The following is a 19,326-nucleotide window of genomic DNA, read 5'->3' on the forward strand; positions in this document are numbered from 1 at the left end:
TGAAGACAGACAGTTGAGCTTCGAATTTTTTTCTTGGGAAATCCTTTCAAGATGTCCAAGGTGATGGATGTTTAATTATTTTTTTATGAATGAAGAGTGTGCTATGCAAATGAGGGCGATTCACAAAAAGAGAGAGAACATGGCGGCCACTTCTGCTTCTAGACTGCACTGACACTGCAGCAATCCACCTTCTCCCACCCCCGCTCATCAGAAGAGTGTGTTGAGGGGTGGGGGGACGCTGCTTGGCATTTCTCAAGCTATTTTATGTTAAACAAGCTTAGGCCTTGGACTTTAAAGTTTTCTCAGAAAGGTCTGATCCGAGGAATGCACTTTACTTAAAGGAATGCGTCCTAGGACTAGTCCTAACTCACTTAACCATTTCCAACCCTCCGAAGATAAAACTTGAATTTAATTACAAGAAAACGGACACAAATATTCGCATGGAATTAAACCCCGTCTCAATAGGAAACTGTTGCCGCATCATTATTCCTCCAGTCAGCTGTTATGTTAAAGCAAAATATTTAAAAGGCAAAGTATTTCGTTTGGAAAACATAAGGACAGCCCAAATAAACAAAAACTTAAGCCGGGACGCTCTACAAGTTAATGAATGAAGTCATCAACATGTTCAGCAATGTAAACAGTGTTAAATCAACGTAAACGGTGTGTTTCAATATAGCTGAAAGATAAAAATTAGCCTATAAAATTCTTTTATGCTCCTAATAAAAACAAATCCAGTATTCGCAAAGGCAAAATAGAATAGTTCAACATCTCCCACACTCCAGGTGTCCTTAATGCTATCAAATTATAAAAATGTTTCCCTCGCCCCATTTTTTACAAGAATCTTACAGGTCATAAGTTTAAAAAGGGCGGGGGGGAGGGGGGAAGGCTTAATCGGTATTTAAGAGTCACTGACTCATCGAATTAAGATTCAAGAACAGTTTGCTGCAAGAGGTGCTCCCACACATTAGTTTCCAAGTGAAATAGCTATAAAGGAGTATGGACGGATATTCAAGGTATGTTGACTGGTGTGCTAAAGTGAAAAAGGACAGGTCAGAGGTCTTCCAGGCACTGGGGTAATTTCTACCCCGACTCCATCCATCTACATTATTCCATCTCATGGACATACAATTGCCATTCCAGCCCAACTCCAGCCCAACATTCAATACCTTCTCCCAGAAGAAAGCAACTAAATACTGGGGGTGGGGGTGGGGGTCGGGGGTTGCTGCCATTAAATAAAATGGCTAAGGAAATCAAATGTTTTCTCCAGAACAGAATGCACTCAACTCTCCAGGATTGCAAGCACCCAAGTCTCCGAGGGGGTCTGGGGAGGTGCCGAGGAAGAATGGGGGGTGGGGGGGAAGTAATCTAGATCTGTGAGGTGCTTACTCGTTGTCAGAAGTCGCCGTCTCCTCGCTCATCTTTCCCTCACCGTGATCCGATCTGGAGATGGAGGAGGAACAGCAGGCGGAGGAGCAGCAGCAGCACCGAGGGGCAGGAGGCAGCGGCGGCCGGGGGGGCGCGGGGGCAGCGGCTCAGGGGCCTCACCATGGTGGATGCCTCACCCGGAACGGTGCCCCCCCAGCCGGGAACCCCGGCCACCCCCGCAGGGGGGTGGCGGCGACAACCTCCGCCGTGGCGACCCCAGCCTCTTCCCCCGCCTCAGCGCCCAACCAAGAGATCCGATGAGGCCGGGGAGGATTGGGAAGCGAAGGAAAAAAGGAAGGGGGTTGTGAAGGCAGACTGGAGAGCGGCTCCTCCGGCCACTGGGGTGGAGCGCGGCGGGGTCCGGCCAGGAAGAAGCGAGCAGGCGGGCGGGCGGAGAACCCGGGAGCAGAGGCGGCGCTTCCCTCAGGGATGCGGCGAGGAGGAAGCAGGGCTCCGCTCGGTGGGGGCCGGCGGGGGGGTGCCGAGCCCAGGCTCCGGGCGGCGGCGGCGCGGTCCTGCCGGAGCCCACCCCACCATCTCCCGCCTCGCCGCCGGCTGCCCGCTCAGCCCCCGGCGGCGACCGGGCCGGTCCTTCGGGACTAGCCGAAGCGGGCGAGGGGCCTCACGGCGGCGGATTCCTCCAGACACGCTCCGGCCCGAACGACTCCAGAGCGGGGAGGAGGGGGCGGCGGGGCGCGTGTGAGGCAGGGGCGAGCGAACCAATCGTCCGCACCCGGGCCGGAGAAGAGCGGCGCGCCCGAGGGGCAGGGTCCCGAGAAGAGGCGGGAGAGCAAGGAGAGCGACCGCGAGCCCCCCACCAGCCAGTGCCCACCAGCAGCTCGGCGGGCCAGCTCCTCACGCTCGCCAGAGGGGAGCCGCTAGGGGGGCGGCGGAAGCGCTCACGCCGCCCGCTCCTTCCGCCGCCGCCGCCGCCGCTGCCCCAACCGGGGGGCGCCCGCGGGAGAAGGAGGCGAAGTAGTCCCTGGTGATTTCTCCGGGACGCCGGCTTCCCGAAGGGCCAGAGCGGGTACGAACTGGGCTTGCCGAGCGGGGTGCCCGGACTGAGAGGGCGTGTGGGTAGGAGGACTAAAAGCTTCGGCCTCCGGGCGAATCACTGCAACTCGAAGTCGTGTGCAGCATAGCAAGTTTCAGGAAAGTAGTTCCCTCCTCCCTTCATTTCCCAAATCGTTGTCGAGCCTCCGAGCGGGGAGAGGAGGAGGGAGGCGGAGGGATACGCAGGCACCGCGCTCATGTGCGTGCGCGCGCTCCAAACTCTTGGCACGCCGCGAAAGGGGGCGGGGGTGGGAGCTGCACGGGGAGCAGCTCGGAAGGTTGCATTGTTGCGGCGCGATGCTCCCCGTTACTCGCTTTGGAGTATCCGGGTTGTTTGAACGGAGAGGCTAGAATGACAGTGTGCTCCAGGAGGAAACTGGAGGCTGCTCTGTTCTGTGGGTGCGTGTGTGTGTGTGTGTGTGTGTTTTCCTTGCAAAGAATGGAATTGGCATGAGTTCATCTTTAGTTGGTGGGGGTTGGAGAGAGGGACTGTACAAAGAGAGCTCCGCCTGCTGTCCCTCTGGTTGCACTGCTGCAGTCTCCTAGCTGCGTGCACACGGGGGGGGGAGAGAGAGTGTGTGTGTGTGTGTGTGTGTGCGCGTGTGTGTGTTGGAGAGCGAGAAAGAGTTTTAATACCTTGGATTCTTACCGCGCAAGGGGTATGCTGTGCGGGGCATTCATCTCTGAAAGCTAGACTGGTTGTTAATGGAGAACGACTTCCATTGAGCCCTGGGTAGGCGTGTTACATGAATCTGGCGCAGCCAGAAGCACAGGAAATAACTCCCGCTGTGAGTGAGGTTGCATAACTATAGCGCAGAAGATGCCTCTGTGGCACGCACGAACTGCTCTAAACGGAGGCGGGACGATTATTCAATAGGCAGCTGCAGCGTTTGCATTGTTAGAGGACAATGTATGCATTCAGTTCAAAAGGTTTTTGTACAGAAACCTGCTGGGGTTGCGGGCCGGAGTCTAGGGTCTGCGGGACCAAAAGACTCAGCTCCTGTCTCTGCAAATGCTATTATCTCTTCTTTACCTAGAAAGCCAGCCTATACATCATCAGGCCTGGCGGACTGAGTCACAGGTTTCTGACGCATCTCCCGAGATATCAGTCTAGCTCTGTGTGCAGTGCTTTCTCTTCATTCTCAGGTTTGTGAGACCTGAGAATGAGGGTTCCTGCTCCTGCCACCTTGAGGGGTAGAACAATTCCTGAGGAAGAAGAAAGTGGGAGAACTCCCGAACGAGCCAGCACTCCTCTTTTGCCATCCCCAGAAAGTTTCAGGATTGCTGTTCTCGGGAGCTCTACACTAGCTTGTTAACAGTGTTTTGGACATAGTAGGTGTTTAATAAATGTTTGAGGAATAAATGAAGGAGTTTAGTCAGTCTGCCCAAAAATCCGTGCTGTTGATTTGCGAGGTTTCTTTATGTAACTCTTGCTTCCTGCCTCGCAGCAGAATTATCCTTTTTGAGAGCAAGGAAGGGGCAGTGTTGGTGAAAGGAAGAGGTAAGGGGATCCTCCATAGTCAGAGGTTACCTCTGAACCTGCGTTTTTGGTCTTGTTTCTGCAAATAACTTGTAACTGGGAGTGTTGGTACTACCCTGCTCTCCTTCCAGTACTCACCACTTTGCCTGCTCAGATTTGAATCAAGTTCCATCAGTTGTAATTTGTGTTCTAGACAATTTGTGTTCCAGGCAAGTTACTTAAACTCTGTGCCTGTGTAAATGGGGATAATAGTACCTAACTCCTAGAAATGCTGTACTGATTAATGAGGTGATAATATACAGAAAGCACTTAGAACAGACTAGGAGCTCAATGTGTCGCTCTTACCATGATTTGGTAAAGTGGAGATAATAATAAACGCCATGACAAGGTGGTGGCAGTTGCTCTGAAGGTTCAATGTAAAGCATTCAGTAGCCTTGTTCATCCATTCAACAAATAACCATCAGTTTTCTTCCATGTACCACTTTTGCTAGACACATGGCCTGGTCCCTAGTAAGCCATCAATAAATCATAGCTCTCAGAGTTATTATAGGTAAGTAAGTACAAGGAAAGTTGGATCACTTGCAAAGGCCTTCTTTTCTTTTGAAGAAAATTCTTATCTGTTTGAGGTTCAAGTGCATCAGGAAAAGTATAAATTACAAATTTTGAGAGAAGATATGAAAACCATCTTGGCTGTGGTGTGCAAGGCACTGTGCTGGCTACTTGTACACATATTGCTTACCTAAAGGGACAAGGTATGATCAACAGCTCGAATTGATGCTTTCCAAATTGCTCCCAGTCCCATGACCAAGACACAGTCATCATCCATTCACTGCCTTTGGTGTTCCCCAGGCCATTCTCAGGACAATTTTGTGCCCTTCTTTAAAGGGTGACTTTGTAGCTCTCTCCTCTCACCCAGTTGTTGAAGATCTTACCAACTTTAAAAGAAAAATTGTCTTTGAATGGCCAGAGCTCTTAGTCTTCTACCCTGAAACCATCAGAAATGGTCCTACAATGAAGCTCAGAGCCCAGGGGTCTTCTAGTCTGACTTTCTATCAGCAGCTGCCCTGGTCTATCCCAGTGTCTGGACCTTAAGAGGTACAAGAGACATAACAACAAGGCAATGTGTGTTATGCCTTATTTGGATCCTGAGTTAAACAAGTATTTTAAAATTTGAGGAGGAATCAGACTCCCTGACTTCAGACTATACTACAAAGCTATAGTAATCAAGACAATATGGTACTGGCACAAAAACAGAAATATACATCAATGGAACAGAATAGAAAGCTCAGAGATAAACCCACGCACCTATGGTCAACTAATCTATGACAAAGGAGGCAAGGATATACAATGGAGAAAAGACAGTCTCTTCAGTAAGTGGTGCTGGGGAAACAGGACAGCTACATGTAAAAGAATGAAATTAGAATACTCCCTAACACCATACACAAAAATAAACTCAAAGTGGATTAAAGACCTAAATGTAAGACCAGACACTATAAAACTCTTAGAGGAAAACATAGGAAGAACACTCTTTGACATAAATCACCGCAAGATCTTTTTTGACCCACCTCCTAGGGTAATGGAAATAAAAACAAAAATAAATAAATGGGACCTAATGAAACTTAAAAGCTTTTGCACAGCAAAGGAAACTATAAACAAGAAGAAAAGGCAACCCTCAGAATGGGAGAAAATATTTGCACACAAATCAATGGACAAAGGATTAATCTCCAAAATATATAAACAGTTCATGCAGCTCAATATCAAAAAAAGAAACAACCCCATCAAAAAATGGGCAGAAGACCTAAATAGACATTTCTCCAAAGAAGACATACATATGGCCAAAAGGGACATGAAAAGGTGCTCAACATCACTAGTTATTAGAGAAATGCAAAGCAAAACTACAATGAGGTATCATGTCACACCGGTTAGAATGGGCATCATCAGAAAATCTACAAATAAATGCTGGAGAGGGTGTGGAGAAAAGGGAACCCTCTTGCATTGTTGGTGGGAATGTAAATTGGTACAGCCACTATGAAAAACAGTATGGAGGTTCCTTAAAAAACTAAAAATAGAATTACCATATGACCCAGCAATCCCACTACTGGGCATATACCCAGAGAAAACCATAATTCAAAAAGACACATGCACCCCAATGTTCATTGCAGCACTATTTACAATAGCCAGGTCATGGAAGCAACCTAAATGCCCATTGACAGATGAATGGATAAAGAAGATGTGGTACATATATACAATGGAATATTTCTCAGCCATAAAAAGGAACAAAATTGGGTCATTTGTAGAGACATGGATGGACCTAGAGACTGTTATATAGAGTGAAGTGAAAAGAAAAGAGAAAAATAAAAAGAAAGAAAAACAAATATCATATATTAACACATATATGTGGAATTTAGAAAATTGGTACAGATGAACCGGTTTGCAAGGCAGAAATAGAGACACAGATGTAGAGAAAAAACATATGGACACCACGGGGGGAAGCAGGGTGGGAGGAGGTGGGATGAATTGGGAGATTGGGATCGACATATATACACTAATATGTATAAAATAGATAACTAATAAGAACCTGCTGTATAGCACAGGAAACTCTACTTCACTTTGCTGTACAGTAGAAACTAACACAACATTGTAAAACAACTATACCCCAATTAAAAAAAAAAGAAAAAAATCTATCTTAAAAAAAAATAAAATTTGAGATAATTGGAGAAACGTACACTAAGTGGAAATTGATGATTATAAAAAATTGGTGTTGTGCTGTTGTGAAAGTCCTTATCTTTCAGAAATACATACTGAAATATTTACAAGTGAATAACATAATATCTAAGATTTGCTTCAAAATAATCCAGTGGGGTTAGGAGTAGAGAGAAGTAGGTAGGGATTTAGATGAAACAAGATTGGTTATTCTGTACTATTTTATATATTTAAGTTTCCATAATAAAAAGGTTTTTTAAGTACACTGCAAGTACTGCTTTAATGCAGATTCCTAGGCGCCACTCCAGAGATTGTGATCAGCAGATCAGCAATGGGACCAAGAAATCTGCTTTTTCAGAAGCATGCTAGGTACTAGATCCTTCTTAGCCCTTCACAGGCTTCTCCCTCTTTCCTTGCAACTATTTGTGTCATCCCATCTCTGAACACATCCCTGAGAGCTCATTCCAGCAGAACACAAAAAAGTGCGGTCCAAAGTATATCTCAGACTAAGGTAGGTACTGGCCAAGGCCAAAGGGCTGGTTTAGCTAGGGAAGGTAGATCCAGTAAGACTTGATAAGCCACGTGAGAAGATATAGATCACAATTTCACCCAAGTTCCAACTTCATTCAGCTGGTATAGCTACCAGTGAGCACTAGTCAGGAAGGATTCTATGGCCATGTCAGGGGTCAGCAGGGCACGGGACACTTGTATTTGCTCGGTTGTGTTTTCTCAGGTGGGTCTTAGGAAAGAGGCTGGTCACAATTGCTGGTGCTCACAGGTGGCTCTCAGTACTATTGTCCTCAGCTTTAGGAATTAGCCACAGCCACTTAACCTGTTATAGATGATTAATTATCAAAAGCATGCAAGAACCAACAGCACAATTGCCAACTAGTTGCCAGTATAGGATGCCATGAAAATTAAGGTACAAATGTGTTCTGGGTTCTATGTGTGTGTCAGACCAGGGTTCATAAGCATAGCAAAGGTAGCCTGTTTTCATGGAGTCACTGACAGACAGCATGTAGCACTCCAAGGCTTTCTCCCTCTTTCCAGACCACTTGGTCCATACTGATTATCTTTCTTATGTACTCAGAATTTGTCTTCAACAAATTCCTTTTCTTTTTTTGCCTTCACTGATAATCCTCTCTCTCTCTCTCTCTTTTCCTAATCAACTTTTTTGAGTTCATGTTTCTTTTAAGTGGCTTGAAGGCAGAGGCTGCATTTCATATTTTTTGCTGTTCTCTTTAGCAGTGGTTTCAAGTAATGGAGGCTTTTCAAATATTATGCAAAGGCCTTATGTATGTATGAAAATGATGCTGTGTTGACTGACACTGTGATGGAAATCAGGAGTCCCTTCTGGCTTCCTATTGTGACTTCAACACTGCTGCAGTTCAGCATTTCACACACTCTGTCCCTTGCACTAATAAGCTCTCAGCAAATATTTGTATTCTTGGAAAGCCAAAAGGAGACAGCCATGCCAACATTTGAGGTTCTAACAGTACATAAAATATATGTACACATTTCCATTTCTAAACTTATTCTTAACATTACCCCTTAGCAGATGTTATTAAAATTTTGTATTTTGTGTTTTAAAACTGTAGTTAATATGTACCTAGATCAAAGGGGACTCTTTCTTCATGCTGTACTTTGTTTAATGAATGTTTTGGGGTATTTTGGGGTTTTTTGTGTTTTTTTTTTTTAGTGTAACCAGTCTCTTGGCTAATGAGCTCTGCCTCTCAGTGGAATTACTAAATGGTAACCATGTTTCTAAATAGTTTCCTTGCCTCTGGCATGAGTCTGTTTCTCCATTACTAGGGTTTCTATGTTCTTCCAAACTAATACAAAGTATAAACGATAAGTATGCTATTTTATTTTTCTCCCAAAGGACCGCAATTGTTGCCCTGGTAGTATCCGGCGAGTGTGAAATCAGTTTACGTTTAATGCTATAACTGCCTTTTACAGGAAGTTTCCACAAGATTACAACCAGTACAAGGGAAATGAGCCGTCTGCGATTTCCTTTCTTTTCAGTATAATCTTAGCAGGGAGGATGCTTACCAGGCCCCACACTACTAAATAAAGCACTCCTCCCTTACCATCATTCTCCCAAATGGCTTTGGAATGCCCGTTCCTTGAAGGTTACACCCCGTTACAACAAAAATGAAGGATTGAATATGCGTTACATAACATTTCCAAGGTCATGTGCATGCAACACAAGTTCAGTACAACAAAAGAGTCTGAGCAGTTCCTTGGATTCTGTTTTAAATATGGCATTTCACTTCCCTTTTAGTGAGTAATAAATAATTAGCCATTGCATAGGGCTTTAAAACTTACAGTGTCCTTCAAGAACTTACCTTCCTAACACTCTTGCCCACTAGGTATTATCAACTCCAATTTACAGAGAGAATTAGAACTGAAGATCAGAGAGGTTAGGTGACTTGCCAGAGGTCACACGTTAGTGAGGATGTAGCTAGAGGTGAAACTCAAATTTTCTCCTTCATGGGACTTCTCTGGATGTTCAGTGGTTAAGACTCTGCACTTCCAATGCAGGGGATGCAGGTTCCATCCATGGTCGGGGAACTGAGATCCCACATGCCATCTGGCATGACCAAAAACTTAAAAAAAAAAAAAAAAAAAATTTCTCCTTCAAAAGGCCGCATATATGTGTGTTTATGTGTATTATATGGAACTTTTCAAAGGCAGAATCCTTCGTGGGATATTCTTTCTATTTCAAGTCAGTATTACTGTAGATGATGACTTGGCAGGAGAACTCTCCTTTAGATAAAGGGAGTATTGAATTCTCTGGCTGTTTTATCAACTGCTTTCTGTGGGCATCAGGTAGTAAATTCTCTTATACGATCAGTTCTCAGAATGTGATCTGAACACTTCTGGGGTCTCCTTTGCAGATTGGTGGCTAATTCTAGAGCCTTGATAGGAAGACTACTTCCATCAGAAGGCAAAAACATCTGATTGTCTTTTGGTGATCCCAGCAGCTTTGATGATCATGGAAGCTACTAGCCGTACGTGGCTGTTTCAATTTAAATTAATTAAATTCAGTAAGATTAGAAATTTACTGCTCAGTTACACTAGCTACATTTCAAGTACTCAATAGCCACAGATGGTTAGTGGCTACTATATTGGACAGTTCAGATAGAGAACATTTCTGTCATCACAGAAAGTTCTTTGGGGCACTTTAACATGCAGATATACTACCTGTAACCAACACAGGTAGTTATCTTGTTATTAATATAGACATCTAGCAATAATTATGTTCTCAAATATGTAATTATTGGTTTGAACTGAGGCACTGTATTCCGTCTTTTCATCTTAATATGTCTTCATTTACAGCAGAAACTAACACATTGTAAAGCAATTTTACTCCAATTAAAAAAAAATGTCTTCATTGCCCTCAACTAAAGGTAAAAGGGAGGATAATTTCATAATTAAAGTCTTTGATAAACCCACAGAAGATCTCTATATTGGGATCTCTCTATATTGGGAAGATCTCTATACTGATTCACTGATCTATTTCTTTTATAAAAATGCTTTAAATGCTCATGTTTAATACCATAAATCCTTGCTACTCAAAGCAGCATAGCTCCACCTGGGAACTTGTTAGAAATGCAGACTCTTGGGCTCCACCCCAGCCCTACTGTATCCTAATTTGCATTTTAACAAGATCCCCAGGTAATTCAACTGCACACTAAAGCTTAAGAAGTCCTGCTGAAGATTTCTTTCTAATTATGGGACTTTCCTAACCTTAACTAGGTCTGTTGTTCTTCAGGATTTTGTATAAAAGTAAAATATTCCTTTTATAAAAGTAAAATTTTCCCATTATTTCCAACCCTTTTACCCGGCCCCCCAAAGAGGATTTTTGTTCCTGTTTTCTTTTAGCCTTTTCTTTCTGGTCTAGAATTTAGACCGCCCAGCACCTTATCTCCGCTTCTATCTGGATTAAGCCTACTGTGCACTCTGAGCCCCTTGCAGTCCTGGGACTCTGCCAGAGGACTGACTGTGCCCTTGAGGTCTGCCCCTTTCCTCCCCCATCCCTGTTTCCCTCTTTTCTCTCAAATCTTCCTACTCTCCTAAAAAACATTCTTTTTTTAGGCAAGTTGGGGTACTCTCTGTTTCTAAGCTGAAGGTTCCCTCCTTTCCCCACTCTGCAACATCACACTTTAATTGGAATTCATTACACTTTATTAGGCATGTGTGAACCCTACTGGTTCTACACAACCCACCCAGGGAGTCTTAAAACTTTGCATTGTCCTAACTTCTATTTGCTCTACTATAATCTAAAAACAAACTTAAGACCCTGTGTTTACATATAACATTGGCCCTTCCAGCCCTCCATCTATGTTGGCAATGTGTGTGTGTGTGTGTGTGTGTGTGTATGTGTACACACATATATAATATATAGTTTAATAGTTATAATTCAAAGAATATAGAAGTTTAGGCGATAGTGATAGAAGGAACGAGAGCTATAGAGGAAATGTCAGTCTTAGAGGGAAAAGATAGCAGTTACTTTTGTTATCTGCTTTGTATAACATCTTGTGTTATCTAAGTGTTTCCTTTTGGTTTTCCATGTCTTCCTAGATATATTGTGAGATTTTGGAGAGCAGTAAAAAGGCTGTTGCAGTGGTCTACATAAGAAAAAAATTAGGGCACTGGTCAGGGGCTAGAGAGAAGAGAATGGATACAAATAGCAATGCATGTTGGTTACAGAATATTCAGGACTACTTTAGGTTCTGGGAGCGAACGTGCTTTTCAGAAACTTACAGTCTAGCTAGGAAGACATGGAAAACCAAAAGGAAGCATTTAGAAAATACAAGATGTTATATGAACAAATGTCGTGGCAAGTAGTAAAAATAACTGCTGTTGTTTCCCTCTAATGACAATAATCTTATTAGCATCCCCAAATATATCCCTTTTGGAATCCTATGATAATATCTTTAGTATCTTTGTATGATAAAATCTAAAGTATACACCATGTGCTGTGTTTAAAAATTATTAGATACTGAAAACTTCAGTTCCAGTGACATCTGGCCAGTCTTTACATCACCAGAAAGAGATGCTTTCATTCTCCATAAGATTCAAAATCCTAAGAAGACACAGACTTTCCTTCATACTAGAGAATGCCACCCTCAGCTCTAAAGCTCTTTATCAGGAAGCCCTAAAACACTTCACACCCTTATTATCTTCTGGGTCTTAGCCAATCTTTGTTTATTTCAAGTTGGCTTCCTTGGTTGGGTCATCCCAGTCTTCCTTCTGGGTCCCCTGCCAAGCTGTGCCAAGTACTTTGAACAGTTTCTCTTTACTAACTTATTGTCCTGGCTTATTTGAAGTACATCCCCTGCTAGTTTCCATAGAGCTTTTAGAATTGATTTGGTAAAATGAAATTGTTTTCTACAGTCCTACACTATTTGGTCTAGTCTACATCTTAGAAATGAGTTACTCTTGACAGTCCCATGACATTATTGTTAATTACATATTTGTTTAATGTCTATATTTAGTTATTCATTGTTTCCAAGTTTTTATAAAACCTTTATTCATCGTTTCCAAGTTTTTATAAAAAAAAATCAAATTACTTTTGTATAATAACTTATAAAGTGAGCTCTCTGATAGGTCAGACAGCTGTCTCTGGAGCTCCTATCCATTCAAATGTATAAATGATATTAGAAATTATGCCAAACTTTCACTCAAATTCATAAATTCTATATTTATGTATGATTCCAGTTTATTTTATACTTTTCACATATCTACAATGTCAAATTTCCTTGGAAATCACTTGAAATGTAACTCATTTAATTCTAACAATAATTGTTTCTTGGTTTTTTATTCTTTTTCATCACCTTCACTTCTGATATTGATCTTCTTTTATAAAACCAAAAGTACTCAGTAAAGGATAGAGAGAAGCTTCAGAAAAGCTATCATCAGAAATCATTGGAGAGTGGTGTTACATCCACCTCTCAAAAGATCCATCTTTAATAAACACACAAAAGCTGTCTATACCAGAAGTATTAATTAATTGATTGATTATTTTATATGCCAGGCAAAGTACTAGAGATGAAATTAAAGCAGTACTTGATTTCAAAGAACCCATGTCTGGTGAAGATATAAGTTGGTAAATCACCATGGTAAGTGCTATTAAGAGTTACAAATAAAGTGCTACAGGAACAACTGGTTTTTGCTTCACTTAAAATAGAGGATTGACAGTAGGTGAGTACTTAGGGGAGAAAAAATCAGTGTTCTTCCTTTTGCGTAGGGAAAAATCAGTTCTTCCCTACTATGTTTCTCTCCTGTGTGTCTCTGTTACTTTTACACAGAACACTTCACTTTTTTTTCTTTTTTTTTTTTTTTTTGGTGGTACGCGGGCCTCTCACCGTTGTGGCCTCTCCCGTTGCGGAGCACAGGCTCCGGATGCGCAGGCTCAGCGGCCATGGCTCACGGGCCCAGCCGCTCCGCGGCATGTGGGATCTTCCTGGACCGGGGCACAAACCCGTGTCCCCTGCATCGGCAGGCGGACTCTCAACCACCATGCCACCAGGGAAGCCCGAACACTTCACTTTTGATTACCAAACATGTAGAGGTTTCCGCCCCCCCCCCACACCAAGCGACACCAGGTGCATGTCCTACAATTTAACTCAATTCTGCCACCATCTACCTGGAGGTAGCATCAAATTTCATAGGTTAAGGCCTCAGTCCCATAAGACTGCCCCCCAAATTCATATGCCAGTTACAAGCCAAGGTTATCACCTAGACTTCTGACCAATAGGCTATAGATGGGAGGTTCCAAAGGCCCCTCCTCAGGTTTAATTTGCTAGAGCAGCTCACCAAATTAGGGAAGTATTTACTCATGTTTACCAGTTTATTATAAAAGGATATGGTAAAGGATAAAGATGAACCTCTAGATAGAAGCAATATGTAGGGCAAGGTATGGGGAAAGGGGTAGAGATTCCATGTGTTCACCAACCCAAAAGCTCTCTGAACCCCCTACTATTGGCATTTTATGGAGGCTTCCTCACATAGGCATGATCAATTATTAACTCAGTTTCTACTTCCCTCTCCCCTCTCTGTAAGATAAGGGATGGGGCCAAAAATTCTAAGCTTCTGATCATGGCTTGTCCCCCATCCAGAAGCCCACCCAGAGTCACCTTATTAGAACAAAAGATGCTCCCAGCTCTCTTATCACTTAGGAATTTACAAGAGTTTTAGGAGCTCTGTGTCAGGGATGGGGGTCAAAGACAAATACTAGAACAAGAGATGGTCCTAGTATTCTTCTTTCTTTCTTTTTTAAACATCTTTATTGGAGTAATATTGCTTCACAATGTTGTGTTAGTTTCTGCTATATAACAAAGTGAATCGGCTATATGTATACGTATATCCCCATATCCCTTCCCTCTTGTGTCTCCCTCCCACCCTCCTTTTTAATTTTTTTTTTGGCTGTGTTGGGTCTTCATTGCTGCACACGGGCTTTCTCTAGTTGCGGCGAGCAGGGGCTACTCTTCGTTGCGGTGCACGGGCTTCTCATTGCGGTGGCTTCTCTTGTTGCAGAGCATGGGCTCCAGGCGCATGGACTTCTGTAGATGTGTCTCGCAGGCTCTACTCAGGAGAAGTAGTTGTGGCGCGTGGGCTTAGTTGCTCTGTGGCACGTGGGATCTTCCGGGACCAGGGATTGAACCCATGTCCCCTGCATTGGCAGGCAGATTCTTACCCACTGCGCCAGCAGGGAAGCCCCCTTCCACCCCTCTAGGTGGTCGCAAAGCACCCAGCTGATCTCCCTGTGCCATGCAGCTGCTTCCCACTAGCTATCTATATTACATTTGGTAGTGTATATATGTCAATGTTATTCTCTCACTTTGTCCCAGCTTACCCTTTCCCCTCCCCATGTCCTCAAGTCCATTCTCTATGTCTGCGTCTTTATTCCTATCCTGCCCCTACGTTCTTCAGAACCATTTTTTTTAGATTCCATATATATGTGTTAGCATACGGTATTTGTTTTTCTCTTTCTGACTTAACTTCGCTCTGTATGACAGACTCTAGGTCCATCCACCTCACTACAAATAACTCAATTTTGTTTCTTTTTATGGCTGAGTAATATTCCATTGTATATATGTGCCACATCTTCTTTATCCATTCATCTGTCTATGGACATTTAGGTTGCTTCCATGTCCTGGCTATTGTAAATAGTGCTACAATGAACATTGTGGTACATGACTCTTTGAATTATGGTTTTCTCAGGGTATATGCCCAGTAGTGGGATTGCTGGGTCATATGGTAGTTCTATTTTTAGTTTTTTAAGGAGCCTCCATACTGTTCTCCATAGTGGCTGTATCAACTTACATTCCCACCAACAATGCAAGAGGGTTCCCTTTTCTCCACACCTCTCCAGCATTTATTGTTTGTAGACTTTTTGATGATGGCCATTGTGACCCGTGTGAGGTGACACCTCATTGTAGTTTTGATTTGCATTTCTCTAATGATTAGTGATGTTGAGCATCTTTTCATGTGTTTGTTGGCAATCTGTATATCTTCTGTGGAGAAATGTCTATTTAGGTCTTCTGCCCATTTTTGGATTGGGTTGTTTGTTTTTTAATATTGAGCTGCATGAGCTGCTTGTATATATTGAAGATTAATCCTTTGTCAGTTGCTTTGTTTGCAAATATTTTCTCCCATTCTGAGGGTTGTCTTTTCGTCTTGTTTATGGTTTCCTTTGCTGTGCAAAAGCTTTTAAGTTTCATTAGGTCCCATTTATTTTTGTTTTTACTTCCATTTCTCTAGGAGGTGGGTCAAAAAGGATCTTGCAGTGATTTATGTCATAGAGTGTTCTGCCTATGTTTTCCTCTAAGAGTTTGATAGTTTCTGGCCTTACATTTAGGTCTTTACTGCATTTTGAGTTTTTTTTTGTGTATGGTGTTAGGAAATGTTCTAATTTCATTATTTTACATGTAGCTGTCCAGTTTTCCCAGCACCACTTATTGAAGAGACTGTCTTTTCTCCACTGTGTACTCTTGCCTTCTTTATCAAAGATAAGGTGACCATATGTGCATGGGCTTATCTCTGGGCTTTCTATCTTGTTCCATTGATCTATATTTCTGTTTTTGAGCCAGTACCATATTGTCTTGATTACTGTAGCTTTGTAGTATAGTCTGAAGTCAGGGCATCTGATTCCTTCAGCTCTGCTTTTTTTCCCTCAAGACTGCTATGGCTATTCGGGGTCTTTTGTGTCTCCATACAAGTTTTAAGATTTTTTTGTTCTAGTTCTGTAAAAAATGTCACTGGTAATTTTAATAGGGATTGCATTGAATCTGTAGATTGCTTTGGGTAGTATAGTCATTTTCACAATATTGATTCTTCCAATCGAAGAACATGGTATATCTCTCCATCTGTTTCTATCATCTTTAATTTCTTTCATTAGTGTCTTATAGTTTTCTGCATACAGGTCTTTTGTCTCCTTAGGCAGGTTTATTCCTAGGTATTTTATTCTTTTTGTTGAAATGGTAAATGGGAGTGTCCTTATCTTCTCTTTCAGATTTTTCATCATTAGTGTATAGGAATGCAAGAAATTTCTACGCATTAATATTGTATCCTGCAACTTCACCAAATTCATTGATTAGCTCTAGTAGTTTTCTGGTAGCATCTTTAGGATTCTCTACGTATAGGATCATGTCATCTGCAAACACTGACAATTTTACTTCTTTTCCAATTTTGATTCCTTTTATTTCTTTTTCTTCTCTGATTGCTATGGCTAAAACTTCCAAAGCTCTGTTGAATAATAGTGGTGAGAGTGGGCAAACTTGTCTTGTTCCTGATCTTAGAGGAAATGGTTTCAGTTTTTCACCATTGACAACAATGTTGGCTGTGGGTTTGTCATATATGGCCTTTATTATGTTGAGGTAGGTTCCCTCTATGCCCACTTTCTGGAGAGTTTTTATCATAATTGGGTGTTGAGTTTTGTTGAAAGCTTTTTCTTCATCTATTGAGATGATCATATGGTTTTTATCCTTCAATTTGTTAATATGGTGTACCACATTGATTGATTTGCATATATTGAAGAATCCTTGCATTCCTGGGATAAACCCCACTTGACCATGGTGTACGATCCTTTTAATGTGCTGTTGGATTCTGTTTGCTAGTATTTTCTTGAGGATTTTTGCATCTATGTTCTTCAGAGATGTTGGCCTGTAGTTTTCTTTTTTTGTGACATCTTTGTCTGGTTTCAGTATCAGGGTGATGGTGGCCTCGTAGGATGCATTTGGGAGTATTCCTCCCTCTGCTATATCTTGGAAGAGTTTGAAAATGATAGGTGTTAGGTCTTCTCTAAATGTTTGATAGAATTCACCTGTGAAGCCGTCTGGTCCTGGGCTTTTGTTTGTTGGAAGATTCTTAATCACAGTTTGAATTTCAGTACTTGTGATTGGTCTCTTCATATTTTCTATTTCTTCCTGGTTCAGTATCAGAAGGTTGTGCTTTTCTAAGAATTTATCCATTTCTTCCAGGTTGTCCATTTTATTGGCATATAGTTGCTTGTAGTAATCTCTCATGATCCTTTGTATTTGTGCAGTGTCAGTTGTTACTTCTTTTTCATTTCTAATTCTGTTGATCTGAGCATTCTCCCCTTTTTTCTTGATGTGTCTGGCTAATGGTTTATCAATTTTGTTTATCTTTTCAAAGAACCGGCTTTTTTAGTTTTATTGATCTTTGCTATTGTTTCCTTCATTTCTTTTTCATTTATTTCTGATCTGATCTTTATGATTTTTTTCCTTCTGCTAACTTTGGGGGTTTTTTTGTTCTTCTTTCTCTAATTGCTTTAGGTGTAAGGTTAGGTTGTTTATTTGGGATTTTTCTTGTTTCTTGAGGTAGGATTGTATTGCTATAAACTTCCCTCTTAGAACTGCTTTTGCTGCATCCCATAGGTTTTGGGTCATCGTGTTTTCATTGTCATTTGTTTCTAGGTATTTTTTAATTTCCTATTTGATTTCTTCAGTGATCTCTTAGTTGTTTAGTAGCATATTGTTTAGCCTCCATGTGTTTGTATTTTTACAGTTTTTTTCCTGTAATTGATATCTAGTCTCATAGCATTGTGGTCGGAAAAGATACTTGATACAATTTCAGTTTCTTAAATTCACCAAGGATTGATTTGTGACCCAAGATATGACTTATCCTGGAGAATGTTCCATAAGCACTTAAGAAGAAAGTTTATTCTGTTGTTTTTGGATGGAATGTCCTATAAATATCAATTAAGTCCATCTTGTTTAATGTGTCATTTAAAACTTGTGTTTCCTTATTTATTTTCATTTTGGATGATCTGTCCATTGGTGAAAGTGGGGTGTTGAAGTCCCCTACTATGATTGTGTTACTGTCGATTTCCCCTTTTATGGCTGTTAGCATTTCCCTTATGTATTGAGGTGCTCCTATGTTGAGTGCATAAGTACTTACAATTGTTATATCTTCTTCTTTGATTGATCCTTTGATCATTATGTAGTGTGCTTCTTTGTCTCTTGTAATAGTCTTTATTTTAAAGTCTATTTTGTCTGATATAAGTATTGCTACTCCAGCTTTCCTTTGATTTCCATTTGCATGGAGTATCTTTTTCCATCCCCTCACTTTCAGTCTGTATGTGTCCCTAGGTCTGAACTGCATCTCCTGTAGACAGCATATATACGGGTCTTGTTTTTGTATCCATTCAGCCAGTCTGTGTCTTTTGGTTGGAGCATTTAATCCATTTACATTTAAGGTAATTTTCAATATGTATGTTCCTATTACCATTTTCTTAATTGTTTTGGGTTTGTTTTTGTAGGTCTTTTCCTTCTCTTGTTTTTCCTGCCTAGAGAAGTTCATTTAGCATTTGTTGTAAAGCTGGTTTGGTGGTGCTGAATTCTCTCAGCTTTTGCTTGTCTGTAAAGGTTTTAATTTCTCCATCAAGTCTGAATGAGATCCTTGCTGGGTAGAGTAATCTTGGTTGTAGGTTTTTCCCTTTCATCACTTTAAATATGTCCTGCCACTCCCTTCTTGCTTGCAGAGTTTCTGCTGAAAGATCAGCTGTTAACCTTATGGGGATTCCCTTGTATGTTATTTGTTGCTTTTCCCTTGCTGCTTTTAATATTTTTTCTTTGTATTTAATTTTTGATAGTTTGATTAATATGTGTCTTGGTGTGTTTCTCTTTGGGTTTATCCTGTATAGTACTCTCTGTGCTTCCTGGACTTGATTATTTCCTTTCCCATGTTAGGGAAGCTTTTGACTATAGTCTCTTCAAATATTTTCTCAGACCCTTTCTTTTTCTCTTTTTCTTCTGGGACCCCTATAATTCGAATGCTTGTGTGTTCAATGTTGTCCCAGAAGTCTCTGAGACTGTCCTCAATTCTTTTCATTTTTTTTTCCTTATTCTGCTCTGTGGTAGTTATTTCCAGCATTTTATCTTCCAGGTCACTTATCCGTTCTTCTGCCTCAGTTATTCTGCTATTGATTCCTTCGAGAGTATCTTTAGTTTCAGTAACTGTGTTGTTCATCACTGTTTTCTCTTTAGTTCTTCTAGGTCCTTTTTAAATGTTTCTTGTATTTTCTCCATTCTGTTTCCGAGATTTTGGATCATCTTTACTATCATTACTCTGAATTCTTTTTCAGGTAGGTTGCCTATTTCGCCTTCATTTTTTGTCGTTTCTTTTTTTTGGGG

General features: G+C 41.6%; 1 protein-coding gene and 1 pseudogene across 3 annotated transcripts in view; one reads left to right on the top strand and one right to left on the bottom strand.

The window, feature by feature from the left end:
• The window catches only part of SPRED1 (sprouty related EVH1 domain containing 1), a 120,218-nt gene extending 117,591 nt beyond the window's left edge, over positions 1–2,627 (bottom strand). The window contains exon 1 of one of the 3 annotated variants that reach the window (XM_089907389.1): positions 1,387–2,627. Coding sequence is in view for 1 of the 3 variants with exons in the window: in XM_022587514.3 (XP_022443222.1) it covers positions 1,387–1,418 (32 nt within the window). In the remaining 2 variants the exon portion in view is untranslated. The remainder of the gene's footprint in view (positions 1–1,386) is intronic. The other 2 variants (XM_022587513.3, XM_022587514.3) reach the window with 2 other exon arrangements.
• On the top strand, positions 1,351–2,897 carry LOC149750224 (uncharacterized; annotated as a pseudogene).
• The last annotated feature ends 16,429 nt before the right edge of the window (positions 2,898–19,326 follow it).

This window comes from Delphinapterus leucas, chromosome 2, assembly GCF_059928025.1.
Source record: "Delphinapterus leucas isolate spDelLeu-1000000601 "Yukka" chromosome 2, BTC_Dleu_Yukka2, whole genome shotgun sequence".
Taxonomy (NCBI): Eukaryota; Metazoa; Chordata; class Mammalia; order Artiodactyla; family Monodontidae; genus Delphinapterus; species Delphinapterus leucas.